At 42.8% G+C, this 23,387-nt stretch overlaps 1 protein-coding gene across 1 annotated transcript in view; it reads right to left on the bottom strand.

The window, feature by feature from the left end:
- The window catches only part of ASAH1 (N-acylsphingosine amidohydrolase 1), a 55,605-nt gene that overhangs the window by 7,607 nt on the left and 24,611 nt on the right, over positions 1-23,387 (bottom strand). Inside the window, exons 6-9 of the mRNA XM_063920814.1 lie at positions 4,760-4,834; positions 4,625-4,670; positions 1,863-2,007; positions 737-791 (exon numbers count right to left, since the gene is read on the bottom strand). Coding sequence (XP_063776884.1) covers positions 737-791; positions 1,863-2,007; positions 4,625-4,670; positions 4,760-4,834 — 321 coding nt within the window. The remainder of the gene's footprint in view (positions 1-736; positions 792-1,862; positions 2,008-4,624; positions 4,671-4,759; positions 4,835-23,387) is intronic.

The raw sequence follows: 23,387 nt of genomic DNA, 5'->3' as shown, positions 1-23,387 counted from the left end.
TATAAACAAAAACACTCCAAAAATGGCAGTTGTACAGATGTGTCCTCATACATCATTGCTGCAGGGATACCAAACAGTCCCTCTCGGCGTGCCAGGTCCTGTGAGACACTGCTAGCGTCAGGCATAGTTTTGGCCAAAAATGCATCTTATTTACAACGCCATGTGACTAATCGACACAATTTCCTGGTGCGCCCTAATTTGCTGTATGACACTTGTACATCTGTGTGACTGAGTCTCTATGTAGCAGCTGAAGCTTTATACTAATACAAGTTCCATTGTGCTCCGTTTACAGACTCCGCCACATACGTACAATATACAAGCGTCAAATCAAATTAATCAGCAGTGCATCCTGGTCACATCGCGTTTCAACCAAGATGCGTTTTGTAGCAAAAGAAGGCACCTGACACTAGCAGAGTTGCACGGCACTCACGCCAGGCCTCTCCCACTGTGTGGCACATTAAGGCTAATGTATAGATTGTAAGCTTGCGAGCAGGGCCTTCCTACCTCTATGACGGTTTATTTATTACCCAGTTTTGTTTTAATCTGCTGTGCTATATAAGAAACTGTTAATAAATAAATGTATGAGGACACCTCTGTATAGGTGCAGGCTGAGAAGCATTGTCTTAAGCATCTGGTAACTGACAGACTGATGCAATATAATAGACTGTGTGGAATAATCAAGCATCTTGTCAGTGCGACGTGGTTATGAGATGATGGATAACAGCAAATATCTCACCGATGTACCCTCCATCAAGGCTGAAGCGCTCATTCATGGTCAGAGTCAGGACCCCCTAGAAAGAAAAGCAGAGATCTATATAGTATTGTATTAATCCAGGGCTTTCCCTTATCTTGTTTGGCAAAAGAACTGAAGTATTGAAGGTGGTGAATATCCCAAATTTCCAACTATCCCCCCCAACTCCCACGGTGCAGGTATGCTGTTGCTCAGACAGCATACCCAAAATAATAAAAGTTTAAAAGAAAATGAAGAAAACTCTCTGGAGCTCAGAGATGTGCATTCTCTCCTGAGGGCACTTTTTTCTATACTGCCTGTGGGAGGGGGCATAGAGGGGAGGAGCCAGCACACCCAGTGAATACATTTAAAGCGCACTGGCTCCTTTGGACCCCGTCTATACCCCATCATACTAGTTTCCCCCAATATCCCATATGGATGCTAGAGAAATATTGTTCTGTAAGCACAATTACAACGCCAGACGTACTGTCATACATGGTCACTATGAGTCTACTACAATATCCCGGCTGTCGGAATCCCGGCGCCCAGCATACCAGCACCAGGATCCCAACCGCCAGAATGCTGGCAGTGGGGTGAGTGCAAAAGAGCCCGTTATGGGCACGCTACACTCGCCACGCTGTTCTCCCTCCAGGGGTGTCGTGGACACCTCAAGAGGGAGAATAGCTGCCGGTATCCTGGCGGTCAGGATCCCAGCGCCGGTATGCTGAGCGCAGGGATATTGAATGCTTATTACCTGCTTTGGGAATTGCTCTGTGTCTCAACATCTGAGTGGTGGGGTGAGTACTAGGTGAGGGTCTTCCCACTGGTTACAAGTCGAGTATTGACATACACTGTACTACATTTTATATGAGGGTACTCGCTCATTTTTAGCAGGACCCTACGTATTACACTGCAGTACATATGGGTAGTGACTGGTCTTGCTGATGTTACTTACAGCCTACTACACTATACTATAATAATGGATTTTAGAACAGCTTTTCATATGGTCATCCCACGTCTCTCCCCCTGGCTAGGAGTATCATGGAGAATCATGGAGGTGGCTCACATAGATTGGGAAGGGACCATGGCACAACACATGCAGTAGTGTGTTACATAGAGACATAAACCTTACAGGCTTCAATCCTGTTAATATCCCAATGTATCCGGCAAAGCTCGTAGCCATGAAAATGGTTCCATTATTTTTCAGGAATTTCACATTGACGACCAGAGGCTGGAGCAGCTCAGTGACCATCCAGGAATTGTTCTTCACATCCCAGCTGAGTGACAAGAGAGGACAAAAGACAATACAGAGTCAAACATGAGACACATATGGAGACCATGCTGGCTTGTGGTTTACACACCCTCCTAATTTCCTGGTGATGTATATGTGCAGCATATGGGAATGGTGGGTGTGAGCTGCTGTGACAATCTAACCACAGATTCCCAATACAGATGACGGCAAGGGAATTCAGGGACTAGGCACCATACAGAGTGTATATCATTACAATAATTCCCAATGAACAACATGAAGGGATTCAAATAAGAAACAAGGGAACCTTATATGCTACTATAGGGAAGGTTACCAGGGCAAGACCACTTTGCTCCTTGTTTTTCATACTCTATAAAGGTAAAAGCAGAAAGCTAGCCATGTCTTTCCTCTTGTAATCACCATCATCAGTTAAGTGAGGAAAAGATATGCTTTGACGCTTCATGTGATGTCACAAGTATTTATATATATATATGGCCTTGTTAAATGCATTGGAGACCTAACTCATAAACACAGCACATTGCTCCTGTTCCTAGTACTTCCATCCTTTAGAATTAGGCGACTGGGATGATAACAGCTACAGTACTGCACAATGGGGGTCATTCTGACCCGATCGCATACTGCAGTTTATCGCAGTGGTGCAATCGGGTCAGTACTGCGCATGCGCTGGTGCCACAGTGCGCCAGCGCATGCCAGGCAGCCGAAGGGCGTCGTTGCCTAGCGATCGCCTCTGCCTGATTGACAGACAGAGGCGGTCGCTGTGTGGGAGGGGGCTGGACGGCGGCGTTAAGCCGCCGTTTACGGGGTACGGTCCGGCCAACGCAGGACCGTTGGGGGGGAGGCGGGGGCGGGCCGCGACTGCTGCGTGATGTCACACGCAGCCGCTTCGACCCGGGCAGCGAAGAGGTTCTCCCGGCCAGCCACAGGAGCTGCGCCGGCCGGGAGGTACTCCTGAAATGCAAAAGCATGTGCTGGGCGTCCCCCCGCATGTCTGAGTGCCTGATCGTAGCTGTGCAAAATTTAGCACAGCTACGATCAATTCAGAATGACCCCCAATGGCCCTAATTCACAGTTGATTGCAGCAGCAAATTTGTAAGCGGTTGGGCAAAACCATGTGCGCTGCAGCGGGGGGGAGGTGGAGGGGTTGGGGGGGTGCAAATATAACATGTACAGAGAGAGTTAGATTTGGGTGGGGGTGTTCAAATTTAAATCTAAATTGCAGTGTAAATATAAAGCAGCCAGTGTTTACCCTGCACAAAAACAAAATAACCTACCCAAATCTAACTCTCTCTGCATATGTTATATCTACCACACCTGCAGTGCACATGGTTTTGCCCAACTGCTAACAAATTTGCTGCTGATATCAACTCTGTATTACCCCCAATGTTACTACAGGGTGAGTCTCCCACATCCAGAATGCTTGGGACCAGAGATATTCTGGATATTGGATTTTTCTGTAGTTTGGAATATTTGCATACCATAATGAGGTATCTTGGGGATGGGCACAAGTCTAGACACAGAATGCATTTAGGTTTCATATACACAGCCTGAAGATAATGTTATACAATATTTTTTATAATTTTGTGCATTAAGCAAAGTTTGTATACAAAATGAATTTCGTTTTTTTTTTTTTTTTTTTTTTTTAAATACACATACCCTGAAGGTAATTGTATACAATTTTTTACAATATGTGTAATAATTCGGTGAATTAAACAAAGTTTGTGTGCACTGAACAGAAACCAAATAGGTCATTATCTCATTCACGATAAAAAAACAAACAAAAAAAACAAAACACTATTTCGGAATTCTGGATATGGGAGACTCAACCTGTGAGTAGAATTCCGTAAATGTATCATTTTTTTTATGATTTTGCCAATTTTCCTTCTCTATAGATCCTAAAATTCAGAGAAGATCATAAAATGCAGTTTCTAGCAATAGAAGTTTTCTACGATAAGCCAATGTGTCACATAAATAAAAGCGAAAGCGTTCTTGCCTTTAAACTGCAAACACCCTTCAGTCATGAAGGAATTAAGGAACAAACAGAAAAACCCCCCATCTAATTTATTGCGTTCAATGAGCTCACATGTGCTAGAGTGTACTTACAGGGGTAATACAGAATAGGTGCTGTTTATGCAGGAGATCAGCTGTTATGCAGATAGCTGCCAATTAGAAATGTATTGAAAACCAGATCGCTGCAATTGATGCAGTGAAGGCAGCAAATTCATAAACTGTATCCTAAATGTAGAGACCGACGATTGGAAATTCAAAAACTGAAGGGACTTATCTATAGATACATACAGCTTTGATATAGAATTTATGGCTCTGAATACAGTAAGGCACCTGACCTTCTCATGGGTAAGAAGTACATCATGAAGAGCACTCAGACTGTTTGTCAAGGCTTCTGCTAACAATACATTAAGCCTATTACTCAATGGGTTTACTCTTCTAGCAAGTGTTTATCAGCCAGTAAAGGAGTAGCAGGGAGCAAAGCCACTCTGTTCTCAGCAGAGCACATTATGTAAAGTGTGATAAAGCCCTTCATCTGATCTGACAGCCCCACACGCTCCTGTGTCTGTTGACGGATTAACAAACACCAGTTATCCCAAACGAGACCTGTGTTCACTCACCCAAGAAATAATCCAAAATCCATGTTTCTGGCATGGAGTAGTGCCCCTGTAAAAATTACAATATATTAATGATAAATACATAAACTAGTCAATACTCATTTGACTTAAGCTGTAAAACAAGCAAGTAAAGATTACCAGATGTATCCTCTGCCACGACCGATGTGCAGACAGTGAATATCTCATAGAAGATGTTAAACAACATTATCTCCCCTGCAATAAACGATAGGAATAGCCATTAGTAACAGTCTAAAGCAACTGAAATACTCTGCATTGCTTCTAGTGTGTAAGGGAATCCGTGCTTCCCAGTCCCTGATAAGTGTGTAAGGGAGGCTGTGCTTCCCAGTCCCTGATAAGTGTGTAAGGGAATCCGTGCTTCCCAGTCCCTGATAAGTGTGTAAGGGACGCTGTGCTTCCCAGTCCCTGATAAGTGTGTAAGGGAATCCGTGCTTCCCAGTCCCTGATAAGTGTGTAAGGGAGGCTGTGCTTCCCAGTCCCTGATAAGTGTGTAAGGGAATCCGTGCTTCCCAGTCCCTGATAAGTGTGTAAGGGAGGCTGTGCTTCCCAGTCCCTGATAAGTGTGTTAGGGAATCCGTGCTTCCCAGTCCCTGATAAGTGTGTTAGGGAATCCGTGCTTCCCAGTCCCTGATAAGTGTGTAAGGGAAGCTGTGCTTCCCAGTCCCTGGTAAGTGTGTAAGGGAGGCTGTGCTTCCCAGTCCCTGGTAAGTGTGTAAGGGAGGCTGTGCTTCCCAGTCCCTGATAAGTGTGTAAGGGAGGCTGTGCTTCCCAGTCCCTGATAAGTGTGTAAGGGAATCCGTGCTTCCCAGTCCCTGATAAGTGTGTAAGGGAGGCTGTGCTTCCCAGTCCCTGGTAAGTGTGTAAGGGAGGCTGTGCTTCCCAGTCCCTGGTAAGTGTGTAAGGGAGGCTGTGCTTCCCAGTCCCTGGTAAGTGTGTAAGGGAGGCTGTGCTTCCCAGTCCCTGATAAGTGTGTAAGGGAGGCTGTGCTTCCCAGTCCCTGATAAGTGTGTAAGGGAATCCGTGCTTCCCAGTCCCTGATAAGTGTGTAAGGGAGGCTGTGCTTCCCAGTCCCTGGTAAGTGTGTAAGGGAGGCTTTGCTTCCCAGTCCCTGATAAGTGTGTAAGGGAATCCGTGCTTCCAAGTCCCTGATAAGTGTGTAAGGGAGGCTGTGCTTCCCAGTCCCTGGTAAGTGTGTAAGGGAGGCTTTGCTTCCCAGTCCCTGATAAGTGTGTAAGGGACGCTGTGCTTCCCAGTCCCTGATAAGTGTGTAAGGGAATCCGTGCTTCCCAGTCCCTGATAAGTGTGTAAGGGAGGCTGTGCTTCCCAGTCCCTGATAAGTGTGTAAGGGAATCCGTGCTTCCCAGTCCCTGATAAGTGTGTAAGGGAGGCTGTGCTTCCCAGTCCCTGATAAGTGTGTTAGGGAATCCGTGCTTCCCAGTCCCTGATAAGTGTGTAAGGGACGCTGTGCTTCCCAGTCCCTGATAAGTGTGTTAGGGAATCCGTGCTTCCCAGTCCCTGATAAGTGTGTTAGGGAATCCGTGCTTCCCAGTCCCTGATAAGTGTGTAAGGGAAGCTGTGCTTCCCAGTCCCTGGTAAGTGTGTAAGGGAGGCTGTGCTTCCCAGTCCCTGGTAAGTGTGTAAGGGAGGCTGTGCTTCCCAGTCCCTGATAAGTGTGTAAGGGAGGCTGTGCTTCCCAGTCCCTGATAAGTGTGTAAGGGAATCCGTGCTTCCCAGTCCCTGATAAGTGTGTAAGGGAGGCTGTGCTTCCCAGTCCCTGGTAAGTGTGTAAGGGAGGCTGTGCTTCCCAGTCCCTGGTAAGTGTGTAAGGGAGGCTGTGCTTCCCAGTCCCTGGTAAGTGTGTAAGGGAGGCTGTGCTTCCCAGTCCCTGGTAAGTGTGTAAGGGAGGCTGTGCTTCCCAGTCCCTGATAAGTGTGTAAGGGAGGCTGTGCTTCCCAGTCCCTGATAAGTGTGTAAGGGAATCCGTGCTTCCCAGTCCCTGATAAGTGTGTAAGGGAGGCTGTGCTTCCCAGTCCCTGGTAAGTGTGTAAGGGAGGCTTTGCTTCCCAGTCCCTGATAAGTGTGTAAGGGAATCCGTGCTTCCAAGTCCCTGATAAGTGTGTAAGGGAGGCTGTGCTTCCCAGTCCCTGGTAAGTGTGTAAGGGAGGCTTTGCTTCCCAGTCCCTGATAAGTGTGTAAGGGAGGCTGTGCTTCCCAGTCCCTGGTAAGTGCCACATGGGAGTATCAGAATGCCAGGCGTTCTGGCTATAAATATTAGCTTTAATGAAATTAGGAGCTTCAAGTCTATTTCACAGTATTAAAAGCAGCTCCTTGATGTCCTAATATCACACATACATAAACATACAAAGCTGTAACATTGCTTTGTTTAACAGAACAGTTCTAGTACTGAATGATAATGGTTGAGTACTGTAAATGTATGATAGGCACCATGGTGTGCTGGCTATCTGCATGGTTGTACAGTATGTGTACTGCGACTGGCTGGCTGTCGGGATCCTGGCGCCGGGATCCCGACCATCGGAATACAGGCAGTGGGGCGTGCACAGAAGAGACCCTTGCGGGCTCACTGCGCTCACCACGCTGCGGGCATGGTGGTGTGATCCGCACGCCACGCTATTTATTCTCCATCCAGAGTCGTGGACACCCCAAGAGGAAGAATAGTTGTCAGTATCCCGTATGTGTTTTACTAGAGCTGCACCATAGCGTACAGACCCAGGATAATCAGACTAAAGGGGGTACACACGAACGATTCGGGCTCAGCGTGATGTGTGCTAACCCCCGATCCTAACTAGGCCGCAAGACTCAAAGAGAGCCTTGCAATCTAACCAGATCTTGACTGCATGCAGTCAAGATCTGAGCCAGCAATAGCGACACACGGGGCCGCGCACTGCTTTTGCCATAAGGTATGCACATGGAGCGATCAGTGCTTCATTTCTAAACGATCTAGACAGATCGCTTAGAAAATAGGTCTAATATCGCTCCGTGTGTGTACCCCCCTTTACATTTCTCACAAAGATAATTTTGGCAGTATCACATCCTGCAAGTGACTTGCAGAGTTCACACTATTCATATAGAAGTGAAGAGTGGAAAAGTGAGCCAGTGGAGAAGTTGCCCATGGCAACCAATCAGCTGCTACGTATAATTTTATAGAATACACTTGCGAAATCTTACTTTAATGTTGTTTGGATGCCATGGGTAATGTCTCCACTGCCACACTTCTCCACTTTTTGCTACATGAACAGACCCCATAAACTGTATTATACTATTATAATATTGTGTGTAGTACATTTAGACATACAGGCCCTCATTCCGAGTTGTTCACTCGCAAGCTGCTTTTAGCAGCATTGCACACGCTAAGCCGCCGCCTACTGGGAGTGAATCTTAGCTTAGCCGAATTGCGAACTAAAGATTCGCAATATTGCGAAAATATTTTTCTGTGCAGTTTCGGAGTAGCTCGAGACTTACTCTTCCAGTGCGATCAGTTCAGTGCTTGTCGTTCCTGGTTTGACGTCATAAACACACCCAGCGTTCGCCCAGACACTCCCCCGTTTCTTCAGCCACTCCCGCGTTTTTCCCAGAAACGGCAGCGTTTTTTCACACACTCCCATAAAACGGCCAGTTTCCGCCCAGAAACACCCACTTCCTGTCAATCACACTCCGATCACCAGAACGAAGAAAAAACCTCGTAATGCCGTGAGTAAAATACCAAACTTCTTAGCAAATTTACTTGGCGCAGTCGCAGTGCGAACATTGCGCATGCGCAATTAGCGGAAAATCGCTGCGATGCGAAGAAAATTACCGAGCGAACAACTCGGAATGAGGGCCACAGTACATTAGTGTGTGAGGGCTGGGTTGCACTGTTGCAACCAGCCTCACAGTCAGTCCCTCGAACATATGACACACCCTTCACACCTGCATAGATTCCACAAACAAGTTCAAAAACAGCAGTTCCTCTTCCACAGGGCAGCTATATCCTGTTTTAACTATTGATTGTACTAATTTTATATACTTCTGTGCACAGTTCACATCCATATTGCTAAGATCCGTTGAACTCAGAGCACACCCCAAAAAACAACTATTTGCATTAATCTCTATAGGCCTAATTTGGGGGGAAGGGGGGAGCTGCTCATTAACAGTACATTATTTAAGAACATACTACCCCGGCATAATTATTGCTCGGGGTCCACTACATCATTAAGAATAGCGCATAAGGAAAACTCTGTATACTGTAATAATATAAATATATATATATATATATATATATATATATATATATATATATATATATATATATATATATATATATATATATACATATATATACACACACACACACACACATATACATACATACATACAAACAAACAAAGAACCCAGCACTCACCAAAGTAAACTCACTTATCCTCAACAATTCAATAAATAAATAAATGATGGGGGTTTAGTTGGTGGATTGGCCAATGCACGGAAGCCTGCATACCGATTTTCAAGGTACCCCACCTTCATGCAGGTCCTACACTATCACAGAGTCTTAAAACCTGACTACTTCACTGCTGTTACACACATAATCTGCCTGCTGGATTTAATGTGTACCTGCCACAAGGAGTGCTGGGTTCTTTGTTTGTATTTATTAGAGCGATGTGGTCATGGGCTACATGCACCCCGCCCTGTGAGTGGTAAGTACAGCTGTGTACCCCGCTTTTGTGGTGGAGAGTGCTGTGTTACATGCACCCCACCCTGTGAGTAGTAAGTGCATAGCTGTGCCCCGCTTCTGGTGTGGTGAGTGCTGTGGTTTTTTTTCTCTGTGTGTGTGTGTGTATATATATATATATATATATATATATATATATATATATATATATACATATATACATACACATATATATATATATATATATATATATATATATATATATATATATATATATATATATAGACACACACAGGTTGAGTATCCCTTATCCAAAATGCTTGAAGTATTTTGGATATCGGATTTTTCCGTATTTTGGAATAATTGCATACCATAATGAGATATCATGGTGATGGGACCTAAGTCTAAGCACAGAATGCATTTATGTTTCATATACACCTTATACACACAGCCGGATGGTCATTTTAGCCAATATTTTTAATAACTTTGTGTATTAAACAAAGTTTGTGTACATTGAGCCATCAGAAAACAAAGGTTTCACTATCTCACTAAGAAAAGTCCGTATTTCGGAATATTTGGATATTCAACCTATAAAATATATATATTAACAGTGGCCACTAGCTTTCTCATGCACCCCTGTGTGGACTTTATTATCCTGAACCTGTCTCAGCTGTTTTTTAGCAATCATCTTTGAGCCAGTGCAATAGGTGACTAGTGTGCCTTTAAAAGCCATAAAGTCTGTGGCAGGTACACATTACATCTAGCAGGCAGATGATGCAGCAGTGTGGTAGTCAGGTTTTAAGACTCTGTGATAGTGTAGGACCTGTATGAAGGTGGGGTACCTTGAATCGGTATACAGGCTTCCGTGCATTGGCCAATCCACCAACTAAACCCCCATCATTTATTTATTGAATTGTTGAGGATAAGTGAGTTTACTTTGGTGAGTGCTGGGTTCTCTGTTTGTATTTATTAGAGCGATGTGGTCATGGGCTACATGCACCCCGCCCTGTGAGTGGTAAGTACAGCTGTGTACCCCGCTTCTGTGGTGGAGAGTGCAGTGTTACATGCACCCCACCCTGTGAGTGGTAAGTGCATAGCTGTGCCCCGCTTCTGGTGCGGTGAGTGCTGTGGTTTTTACTCTGTGTGTATATATATATATATATATATATATATATCAATCACATACAAACATACATATACACACACAAACAAATATAAAACCACAGCACTCGCCACCCCAAAAGCGGGGTGCAATGCCCATGGCCACCTACTTAATTATATACAAACAGAAAAAGAGGATTTTGGTACTTACCGATAAATCCATTTCTCTGAATCCTCTAGGGGACACTGGAGTCCTATACAGTGTTGCCTTATAGGTAATTGTCTGCACTTAGTATAATATTAGGGCAATGGATATTGTCTGAATCAAAATATAATTCATTATAAATAGGCGATGTTACCATAGTGGACAGTATACTGGATATATATAGTAAGGAATAGATATGAAATAAGTTTGAATGTATGAGGTAATGTTTAGCTGATTTAAGAGATTAGGTTTGTGTATGTGTTTATATAGATATACTGTATATTTGTGTTTTACAGCAAGATGGTAAAAAATAGTGTAGGGAACAGGTTTATTCTGCTCTAGTCATAAATAAGGCCAGAGAGGTTACAGTAAGATCAAGAGTCATTGTAGAGAAAAGGTATTAGGCCATAAATGATAATAGGTATGTGACAGAGCTCTGTTGGTCATTGGAATTCACAGGTGTGCTTACAGTAGATCAGAATCTACTGGTTTGTCTATTGTCCAGTGAAGGTTAAAAGCTAGGGAGTATAAATTAACTACTATGAAAAGAGATCACATCCATTGATAAAACATTGTGTAACCGACCCCAGGAAAACTTGTCAATACAACAGAACTTTGGATGAAAAGACATTCCAGATTTTACAATACTATACTTGCTTAAGGCAGTGTGGACACCACACTTTTATGACACCATGCCTCCGTGAACAGGACACGACAGCCCAGTTCAATGTTTGTTTTATTACACCTTGGAATCTGACAAACCTATAATTACCTATTCCATTGGAAACTATGAGAATATGATAGTTTGAATTGGTAAAATATGAGATAAAAGGACCAGACTTGTAGTTAGGAGTTAGAAGGAAGAGGGAGAGGGAGAAGAAGAAGGAGAAGGAAGGAAGTCAGTCAGGAGGAGAAGTCATGGAGAACATGCAGAAGGAATGATTCTTGGGATGGCAATCTTTAACTTGCAAGTATACATTTTATGTTAGCAATTGAAACTGTTTGTGAAACTTATGTCATGTTGTTTTATGTTATGTAACGAAGGAAGCATATATAATTATAATTAGTATATATATCACTACTGTGTATATCTTATTCTGTACGATTTGATCTGCCTGTAAATAAAGAATCATATAAAAAGAGCGGTAATATTCAAGCTTGAACTCTCTTTAAGGAATCTTAACTTAATAACTTCATAAGTCATATGTATAAGGACTGCATATATGTATCAGCCAATTAGTTTGTAAGCCTGACATAATATATTTGCAGATATATATGATAAATGCATATTAATTGAAATATATCCATATATTAAATAACCATATATGTTATATTGAATATTAATATTCATAAATAAGATTCCATAAAGCAATATTGGCGACCACGAATTGGACTTGTTATTACTGAATCTGATTATCTGATCTATAATATTTATGAGGAGTAGCAGATGCTATAAGCTGGCTACCAAATCTGCAGAATCACGGTGGGGATGTATCTATGAAAATTTATTACCATTGTGTAATGTCAATTTTGTATTCTGTATAACCTAGGATAAATGTGTTAGTGCAATATACGTTATTTTAACTAACATAATATCTATTAGGAAGCAGCACCAAAGGCTATAAGCCTGCTGGCAAAATACAAGATCACAGTGGAATAGGTTACAAATGAGAATAAAGAATTTAAAGGCCTAGAATAGAAAATGTGCACAGTGGAAAAGAGTATTTCCAAATAAATGTATAAATGTACCAGGTATTAGAGTTTAACCTTAAGACACCGGTCAATCTTAAGGAGAGGATACCTTCAGTACTAAAAACAAAGAATATATAAATTTAGCATTGAAATGTTAAAAATGCAAAAGTTTTCTGTAGCATTTAGAAAAATGCGCAGAACTGCGGCTCTAGAAGCCAAACAGAAATGTAAAGAAGAATCAGGTTCACGTCTTCGTAAGGCGTGCCTGACCATTAATGCAAAAATGCATTCGTTATTTAAGTCCCTTAAACAGAAAAATAAACAGAAAAAGTTTGGGGCAGAAGCGAAAAGCCTGACAGTTTGTAATCAAATTGTCAAGATCTCTGATGAAGAGATAACATCCAGCAAGCAAGCTGAGATAGAAACACCAAACAGGAATAGTGTTGAGGTATGTGAAACTCTGTACACAGAGTCTACAGGAGTCAGAAATGACTTAATCAGTCAAGATCCTAAAATTAAGGAAAGTTACATGTTGCAGGACTGCATCAATGTGCAGCGCATGGAGTCTGCTATGGTCACACAGACCACCAGCAGAACAGCCTCTGTGGTAAAGGAAGAAAGTAGCAATGTGCCGGATGTGTCTATCATCAGACAGCACATTAATGTAAAGGAGGTAGCAGCAATAGGAGATGTCCCCTATACTGTGTCTAGTAAGGGGGAAGATCATTGTAACTCAGATTATGAGTATTCTGCTGAATACACTCTCAGAGTTCCCAATGTAAATGAAGAATTTGTTATGCCCTTAGGCAAAGGTGAATTGTCAGCAGATTTAAACACTGATAGCAGCAGTACAGTGCACACAGGGGTGGGGAAGTTCCCCATGGTGAAAACTCCCATGGCAACCAGAGTTGCAAACCTTGAAATGTATTCACCTGGAAACATGTTTAAAGGGAAAATCCATGAAATTAATTCAGGAATGCATGTTTACAAACAAAGTTCCCAAACTTATGTAACCCCCACAGAGCACTCAGAGACTTCTAGTGATGGTGCAAATGTTTGCATGCTCTCAGAGAGACCACATGCAGAGTGTCATTCTGCAAACCACACACCAATTAACAATGACAAAAAGGATCACCAGGATGAAAATGTTTTTATGCCCTGGTGCCATAACCATTTTATTACAGGTGTGGAAAGACAGAAAGCCCTGGGACCTGCAATACATATTTGGCAAAGTTTAACAAGTTTCTCTCCCCACAAAAGTAGGTTTTTTCAGAAGCTCCAAGATTCTTCCAAACTAAGGAGCCACACCAAGCAGCAAACGCTATGGTTAAAGACAGTCTGGGACCAGGCTGCATCACAAGGGAGTATGGTCACAAGTGAATACGGTAGTATCATTCCTTTACTTGTTAGATCCAATGAAGCCATTGTTTGCTTTGATGTTCAAACAGCCACAGTTTCCAAATTAAACCTGCATCATATCTGCAGCGACAATTGTGCTGTCATTGACACACAATGTGACAGGAAAGATTGGCACAGGCCAGAAACAATTGTTTGTTTGTTATTCAATCGTTAAAAGACACATTTGTAAATTCTGTACCTGATAACATGCAGCAGATAGGACAGAATGCATAGCAAGCTATGTTAAATCACTGTATAAATATCTGTGATAGTCATTGTATGTATTTTTGTTTGATTCATAGTAATCCTGGCAACCTGTATACAGAATGGTGCAAGACTCCAAAAAGACTCCAATTTACAAGGGAAAAGGTCTTCATTAACCCTTTCATCGCTGCTATCCAGCAAAATCTACATAGCATCCCTAAAGACTGATATATGGACAAATCCTCAAGGAGTTTTCCAGTTTCACAAGAAAGGGGAAGGTTTTCATTAACCCTTTCATCACAAGTAATCATTACTTGTCTTTCAAACTACATGTACACTCCCACAACAGTGTACAGCACATCTCATCACTGTGATTATACAGAACTGTCTCATCCCTTCATATACCTTAATCACATATATGTAAACATTTGTCTGAGATATATTTTATATCATTGCATATATACCTTGTAAATATTTTATGTTTTTTTTATATATTACACAATAGATACTACCTATGCTTCCTTCGTAAAAGCTTCAAAAGTAATTAAATATCTAATACAGGATGGTATACCACGTTATAACAAATTGGGCCGAGATTATTAAGTGGGATGAATAATTCTCTTAATAAAGACTGTCACAAGTCTAAGATAATTATTTGTAGCATAACAGGGTCACTGTATATGCACATGGCTGCATATAAAATAATATTGGATGGAATTAGATATATTTAAAGCCATTCCTAAATGATATTTAATATCTGTTTGAAGCAAAATTATATTCATTTATTGTATTGATAGGATGTTACTATATACACATCAAAAGCATTTTAAATAATTATTAGTCAAAATATAGGTAGGATAGAAAACGCCTTTATATGGGTTAAACTGGTATAAGTTTATGTAAGATTGAGATGTATAAATAGGTACAAGGTAGAATAAGGAGATTTAAGACTGCATGGTAATTTATTCAGTGAGGAAATACAGAACAGAGTAGGTGTACTACTCACAGCCATTTGTGGTACTATTGCCCGAAGACAATTAAGACCTACTATTAACAAGCAAGGAAAGAAAGAAAGAAAGAAAAAAAAAAAAAAAGACTGTTTCATATATGCCTGTTCTATTCAAAATCACAACCTGTTTGTGCAAAAGCAATATGGACACTGGTCACAACTGCGGCATTGGATAAACGCAAAGGAAACAGAACTGCTAAAGACTGTATAAAGACTATTACTATTACTGAGGGTCGTCACAAGTACTGAATGTTCAAGACACAGCACTCGACGTACACAGCCCTCTGCCTCAAACAGCGAAATGGCAAGCAAAGGAGCAGCTGCTACGAAGAATTCTACTTCTAGTAATGGTGCAAATGTTGCAAACGCAAGGCCATAATGCAAACGCAAGGCATCTCCAATTGCAAGCAAACCACGCAGATGACAGTCTTATCCCAGTAAATTGCTACATACAAGAACAGCAAAAATGTCCAAACGTACTGATCCAGATACAGAAAAAAGGTCTACAATTGGGCTATGGTATTCCAAATGTCTGTAGAAATTAGTTTTCCTCATGAATACTGAATAAAAACCTCAGTTTTGTCTGCTTTAGTTAAAAGTAGAATAAGGTTAGGTAAGCTAAGAATTTTTAGAGATTTTTAAAATCATAATGGTTATTATTATTACACTTATGGTATATATTATGGTTACAACGAAAGTTATGTTTGAAGGAATATTTTGAAATGTATTTGGAAGCAATTACGCTAGTTTAAGGTGTGGCCAATCAAAAGAATTTCTCATGGCCACAAGGGGGCGACTGTTGCCTTATAGGTAATTGTCTGCACTTAGTATAATATTAGGGCAATGGATATTGTCTGAATCAAAATATAATTCATTATAAATAGGCGATGTTACCATAGTGGACAGTATACTGGATATATATAGTAAGGAATAGATATGAAATAAGTTTGAATGTATGAGGTAATGTTTAGCTGATTTAAGAGATTAGGTTTGTGTATGTGTTTATATAGATATACTGTATATTTGTGTTTTACAGCAAGATGGTAAAAAATAGTGTAGGGAACAGGTTTATTCTGCTCTAGTCATAAATAAGGCCAGAGAGGTTACAGTAAGATCAAGAGTCATTGTAGAGAAAAGGTATTAGGCCATAAATGATAATAGGTATGTGACAGAGCTCTGTTGGTCATTGGAATTCACAGGTGTGCTTACAGTAGATCAGAATCTACTGGTTTGTCTATTGTCCAGTGAAGGTTAAAAGCTAGGGAGTATAAATTAACTACTATGAAAAGAGATCACATCCATTGATAAAACATTGTGTAACCGACCCCAGGAAAACTTGTCAATACAACAGAACTTTGGATGAAAAGACATTCCAGATTTTACAATACTATACTTGCTTAAGGCAGTGTGGACACCACACTTTTATGACACCATGCCTCCGTGAACAGGACACGACAGCCCAGTTCAATGTTTGTTTTATTACACCTTGGAATCTGACAAACCTATAATTACCTATTCCATTGGAAACTATGAGAATATGATAGTTTGAATTGGTAAAATATGAGATAAAAGGACCAGACTTGTAGTTAGGAGTTAGAAGGAAGAGGGAGAGGGAGAAGAAGAAGGAGAAGGAAGGAAGTCAGTCAGGAGGAGAAGTCATGGAGAACATGCAGAAGGAATGATTCTTGGGATGGCAATCTTTAACTTGCAAGTATACATTTTATGTTAGCAATTGAAACTGTTTGTGAAACTTATGTCATGTTGTTTTATGTTATGTAACGAAGGAAGCATATATAATTATAATTAGTATATATATCACTACTGTGTATATCTTATTCTGTACGATTTGATCTGCCTGTAAATAAAGAATCATATAAAAAGAGCGGTAATATTCAAGCTTGAACTCTCTTTAAGGAATCTTAACTTAATAACTTCATAAGTCATATGTATAAGGACTGCATATATGTATCAGCCAATTAGTTTGTAAGCCTGACATAATATATTTGCAGATATATATGATAAATGCATATTAATTGAAATATATCCATATATTAAATAACCATATATGTTATATTGAATATTAATATTCATAAATAAGATTCCATAAAGCAATAACAGTAGGGGTGTGAAGCTTGCAACCGGAGGTGTGGCACAATCTAAAATTAACATTGTCTGCACAGCCGGCTCCTCCCCCTTCACATCCCACCTCCCTCAGTTTGGAAAATTTGACTGAGAGAATAGGACATGATACTGGAGCACCTGGCGAGGAACTGAACCATACAACATAGCAAACAGCATCCAAGAAACTCTTAACCGAAAAACCAACGCTGTTTGTACGAACTGTTTAAACAAGAACTTTTAACACAGCAGGTTGACAGCACCGAGGCGGGCGTCCAGTGTCCCCTAGAGGATTCAGAGAAATGGATTTATCGGTAAGTACCAAAATCCTCTTTTCTCTTTCATCCACTAGGGGACACTGGAGTCCTATACAGTAGGGGACGTCCCAAAGTTATCCCCCAGGGAGGGAGTGCTGTCGGTGATCTGCAAAACTAAACGTCCGAACTTAGAGTCACCGGACGCAAAGGTATCAAACTTGTAAAATTTTGCGAACGTGTGGGCTGAAGACCACGTCGCCGCCCTGCAAAATTGAGCAGTGGAAGCACCTCTGGCCGCCGCCCATGAGGCACCCACTGATCGGGTGGTATGAGCACCCGTCTGAACCGGAACCTGTTTGCCACAGGAAATATAAGCTTGCCGAATGGCAAGTCGAATCCATCTGGACAAAGACTGCTTAGATGCTGGCCAACCCTTCTTAGGCCCATCATAAAGAAAAAACAAATGGTCAGACTTTCTGAAGGACGACATAACTTGTACGTATACCCGTAAAGCTCAGACAACATCCAAGAACACGTCCCCATCTGCGAGACCCCGTAAAGATGGGACCACAAATGGCTGGTTTACGTGAAACCCCGAAACAACTTTAGGCAGGAAATCCGCTCTTGTACGGAGTTCAGCCCTATCCTCATGAAAAAAGTTAAAAAGGGGCTCATAAACGATAAGGCTCCCAACTCAGAGACCCGCCTGGCCGAAGCCAGGGCAAGCAATAACGTGACCTTCCAAGAGAGATATCACAGGTCTGTTCTTGCTAACGGCTCAAAAGTAGGAGATTTCAAATATTCAAACACCAAATTTAAGAACCATGGTGCAATAGGAGGACGAAAAGAGGGCTGCATTCTCAGAACCCCCTGTAAAAAGGTTTGAACCTCTGGCAAGGACGCTTACCGCTGTTGAATAGGATAGAGAGCCAAAATTTGAACCTTCAGAGAGCCCAGCCACAGTTCTAAAACTAGACCGGTCTGAAGGAAGAGTAGAAGTCTGGATAAATGGAAGTTCGCCGAATTCCACTCACGTTCTTGACACCAGTCCATGTACCTCTTCCAAATCCTGTAGTAGTGCATGGCTGTGACCGGCTTCCTAGCGGCAATCATCATAGGAATGGCCGTTCTTGGTATTCCTCTGTTCCTTAAGATCCGGGTTTCAATAGCCACGCCGTTAAACGCAGCCTGTTCAGGTCTGGGTGGTGGAACGGACCCTGAGACAGTAGGTCCTCTCTCTGAGATAACCGCCAAGGATCTTCCGCGAGTAACCTTCGTAGGTCTGAATACCAACTCCTGCGGGGCCAATCTGGTGCGATTAGAATCGCCCACACTCCCTCTTGTTTCATCCTTATCAGAACCCTGGGTATGAGGGGGAAGAGTGGCAAAATGTAAACCCTCCTGTAACACCAAGGAAATGTTAATGCGTCCACTCCTTCTGCTGCTGGATCTCTTGTCCTGGACATATATCTGGGCAGCTGATGGTTTTGCCGAGACACCATGAGGTCCACTTGAGGTAGGCCCCATCTCCTCACCACCATGTCGAAAATCTGTGGATGTAGGCACCACTCTCTCAGATGCATGTCCTGGCGACTGAGATAATCCGCTTCCCAGTTCTCCACACCTGGAATGAACACAGCCGAGAGGATGACGTTTCACCTTTCTGCCCACAAGATCTTTGTGGCTTCCTTTAACGCCATCCTGCTCTTTGGTCCTCCCTGACGGTTTATGTAAGCCGCCGTCGTCACATTGTCCGTCTGCATCTCTAAGTGTTGACCCATGACTAGGTCTTCGGCTAAGAGAAGCGCATTGTAAACCGCTCTCAGTTCTAGAATGTTATATGGGTAGACTGCTCTCCTGTAACGTCCATCTGCCTTGAAACTGATGTTCCTCTAGGACGGCACCCCAACCTCTGAGACTGGCGTCCGTTGTCCGGATCCTCCAATCCCAAATGCCGAATCTCTTGCCTGCTGCGAGATTCTTGTGCAACGACCACCAAATCAAGGAGGTTCGTATGCGCGGTAGAAGTCGGATTCTTCGATGTAGAAGCCAGTGTGAACCTGCTCCCTGACCAATGAGGGTCATCTGGAATGGTCAGGAATGAAGTCTGCCGTACTGGAGAGCTTCAAACGACGCCACCATCTTCCCGAGAAGTTGCCCACAGAGGTATAGAGAAACAGTCTGTGTCCGTAGTACCTGAGCCACTAACCTCTGTAGGTTATGGTTCTTGTGCTCTGGTAGGAAGACTCTCAATTTTACCATGTCCAAGATGAGACCGAGGAATTGAATCCGTTGAGTCGGTATGAGATTGGATTTCTGAAAGTTCACAATCCACCCATGTCGAATGAGAAATTGGCGAGATGTCCGAGCATCCTTTATCAGCTGTTCCTGAGAGGAGGCCTTGATCAATAGATCGTCTAGATAAGGTATTATCGTGACCCCCAACAGTCTCAATCCTGCAACCATTATCGCCATGATCTTCGTAAAGATTCTCGGGGCTGATGATAGACAGAATGGTAGGGCTCTGAACTGGTAGTGATCCTTCACCAGTGCAAACCTTAAGTAAGCTTGGTGAGGAGACCAAATCGGGACATGAAGGTATGCATCCTTTATGTCCATGGATACCATGAACTCGTCTCGTTCCAAACCTGCAATGACCGACTGAATTGATTTCATCTTGAATTTGTAGACCCATAGAAAATCGGTTTAAAGCTGTTAAATGGAGTATCAGTTTGACCGTCCCGTCCTGGTTTGGTATGACAAAAAGATTGGAATAGAACCCAGTTCCTCTTTGAGAGGCGGGAACTGGACTGGAGTAATGACTTCTGACTGTAGCAATTTTTGGATCGCTATCAGTAGGGCTTTTGCTTTCTGTGGGCACCGAGGCAACCCCGTTGGATTCTGTTGAATCCCGTTATTTGGCAAAGTCTCTGCCCAGGTGTCCCGAAATCTTTCAAAACCTGCGCCTATCATAGGACGCCCAAAGTGAGCTTGTCTTAGAGACCTGTTTCTGGACTGTGTACGGAGAATGGTCTGTTTTCACGCGCCTGAACGCGAAAACCTCTTCTCTAGCACGAAAGGACTTAAATACTGGACCAGAGTCATTTCACTCTATTTGCGTAGCTTTATGAAACGTGGTACGCAGAAAAGAGGATTTTTTCCTGTTTGTGAAATCCACTTGTCTAATTATAGACTTCTTAAAACGTCCCCTCCTTGGGAGACCTCCTCGTGCCTGTTATGCCCGAACCATTTTTCCAAAGCACGGACCTCATAGGTCTGTGCGATGCCCTTGCAGCTATAAAGATTTTCCGGTCTCTGAGCCACAGAATCCTTATTTCTGATATGGCTGACGTAGAGAAGTATGATGTAATTCTGGTAGCATCCCTTTGCGGCCTGGCAATTGTAAGTAGTCGACTCACCGATGTGCTCCGCTAGTCTAACTATTTACTCCTGCTGTATCTTTCTCTACAGCCTGAACAATACGACCAGACCATGCTAGAATAGCCTTGGTGATCCAGGCATTAACAATAGTAGGTCTGTGTGTCGTAGCAGCTACAAAAAAGATTCCTGTCTACCTTGCAATCGGACGCCTCCTTTAAAATAGTTACGTTTGGTATCGGCAAGATTGTCTTTCTACTTGACAGTCTAGCCAGGGAGGCAACCACCATCTGCGGAACCTCCCACCTATACATGTAGTGGGTAATCGGCCTCGAACTTCTTTGGAATTTTTGGAAGCACTTATCAGGCTGCTTCCAAGCTTCTCCCTTTGAACATGGAGGGACTGAGGAATTGGAAAATCTGCTCCTCGTGGTTCTTGACTGAAATAAATCAAAACCTTCCAGTTTCTTAACGTCTTCCTCATTGAGGTTAAGGACCTTTTACAGCTTAATAAGAGAATCTAATCCCTTAACCTCAGAGTCCTCCTCTTACGGACTGGTGTTCAGTATCGCCTCTACTGCCTCACCTTCTTCATCATCAATTACAAGACCCCCTTCCTCTTCATGTAGGGTTGGGAGTGGTCTCTTTGCTGCCCAACACAGTCTTTTCTGCATGTGCGGGCAGAGTCATTCTACTGAAATATTAGTCCATATTTTTGGTAAACCCTGCTGCCCATTCTAAATGTGCTTGCGGTATTCCGCCAACTTGATGCCGACTGACCACTACTCCCAGGTTGAGCGTCCATTCCTAAACATAAATCGCTCACCTCCTTGCCATTATTGCTTCTTTGTGGTCTTGGTTGGTGCTTTTGACCTGTTTAACATATACTTCAGTGGCGTAACTCCCGGAGGCAGTGGAGACTTTTGCCGCCGGGCGTTAGCCATCAGGGGGGCACATAAGAGCGGGCACCGGACACTGTAGGTTATAGATTAATTAATCTATAACCTCTACTTGTGTGCGCACTGAGGACTTCTGCAGCGAGCGGCAGTGCTCCTGCTGCTGCTGCTGCTGTAGCTGACAAAGCCGAGTCCCGGGTGCCTGTCTTATCGCTGCGCTGGCATTGGTCCAAGTGACAGAAGGGAGGGGGCGTTGCAGCTGTCCCTCTCACTCTCTCTCTTCTGCTCTGCTGTCCGCGCGGGAGGCTGGGAGGAGGATCGGCGTTCGATCGCGGAAGTCTGTGTCTGGAGTCCCACCGGAGCCAGCGGCAGCTTCCAAGCCAGCAGCCAGCATAGGGAGGTATGTTATTAAACATTAAAAAAATATTCCCTGACTGACATCCACTCTTTATATACTGAGCATATCTAATATTATTATATTACTATATTATGTGCCACAAGTGCTATCTGCAGTATATGGGGGTAACCAATGCTGGGGGGGGCACTGCCATCCATATCGCCTCCGGGCGCATGACATGAACTTACGCCTCTGATATACTTCATCAACAGTCAGCAGTGCTTTCACCCTATATAAGTAGGAAGAGAAAGACCGCAGGGATATAGAGAGCAAGTGAAACTGGTTTAGACACACAGCTGGAACTAAGCCTACATTAAAGGAGAAAGAATTTTTTTTTTTTATATATATATTTTATTTTTTTAAACCAGCCTGGTGTCCGCAATCCTCACAGCACCAACTGTTAGAACAGCTTGGCTGGATTATACTTCTGTTGCTCCTCTTCCTCAGGATATTTTTCAGTAGAATCCTTTGGAGGGAAAAGAAAACCCACATAATTCTTTATACAAAGATTTAGCAGCAGCAGCAGAGCGTTTCTGTAGGCACCAGCCATATGTAAATTAATCTCAGGCTGTACTGAATTTAATACAATGTTTCAATCTGCTTGACAGTGATTGGTAGCTGAAGAATCTCCTCCGAGATTTTCTAACTACAGGTTGGCGCCTATTTCTAAAAGCCAAAATGGCCACAACTGAAAAAATGAAGACACAAAAAATACTGTCTGTGCTCAGCCTGCAATAGAGCCTTACATGTAGCTGCCCCCTCATAGTGCTCACTCTCCTTACAGGCAGTGTCTGTACGGACTGTCTCTGTCTAACAGTGTCTATTTAAAAATGCTGCCTGTAACTCAACTCACTGTGCTGCTTAGGAGAGATGCCGACCCTTTCAATCAGGGTCCTTATCTCTCCACTTCATGGAAAACTTTACCCCCCTTTTTAACAGGTTGGCTCGGCTCCAGCAACTCTTATCTAATAAGGATATTCTTTTTCTCGGCTCAGCCGTCTACTTACTGTTAGAAGAGAATCTTCAGATAGAGATACCGAACCCTTTCACTGGGATCTTAGTCTCTATTCAGTCGGAATCCTGGTCTCCACTCCTGAATTTTGTCCCCCTTTTATTAGGGGGACGCAGCCTTTTCATCTGGTAAAGCCTGCACCCCCTTTCATTTAGGTGGGATCGGGCATTTACCATCTTTTCTTTTGAAACCTGCACCCTCCCTTTAGTTAGGAGGGATTGGGTCAGTATAAAGGAAAAAATAAAAATAAAAATGTTCAAGGAGCACGAGCTCCCTTTCTGTGCTTGTACCTCTTAGCACAATTTTCCAAACTGAGGGAGGTGGGATGTGAAGGGGAAGGAGCCGGCTGTGCAGACAATGTTAATTTTAGATTGTGCCACACCTCCGGTTGCAAGCTTCACACCCCTACTGTATAGGA

This window comes from Pseudophryne corroboree, chromosome 1, assembly GCF_028390025.1.
Source record: "Pseudophryne corroboree isolate aPseCor3 chromosome 1, aPseCor3.hap2, whole genome shotgun sequence".
In the NCBI taxonomy this organism is placed as follows: domain Eukaryota; kingdom Metazoa; phylum Chordata; class Amphibia; order Anura; family Myobatrachidae; genus Pseudophryne; species Pseudophryne corroboree.
The sequence above is the reverse complement of the archived record's forward strand: the minus strand, read 5'-3'. Positions and strand labels throughout refer to the sequence as shown.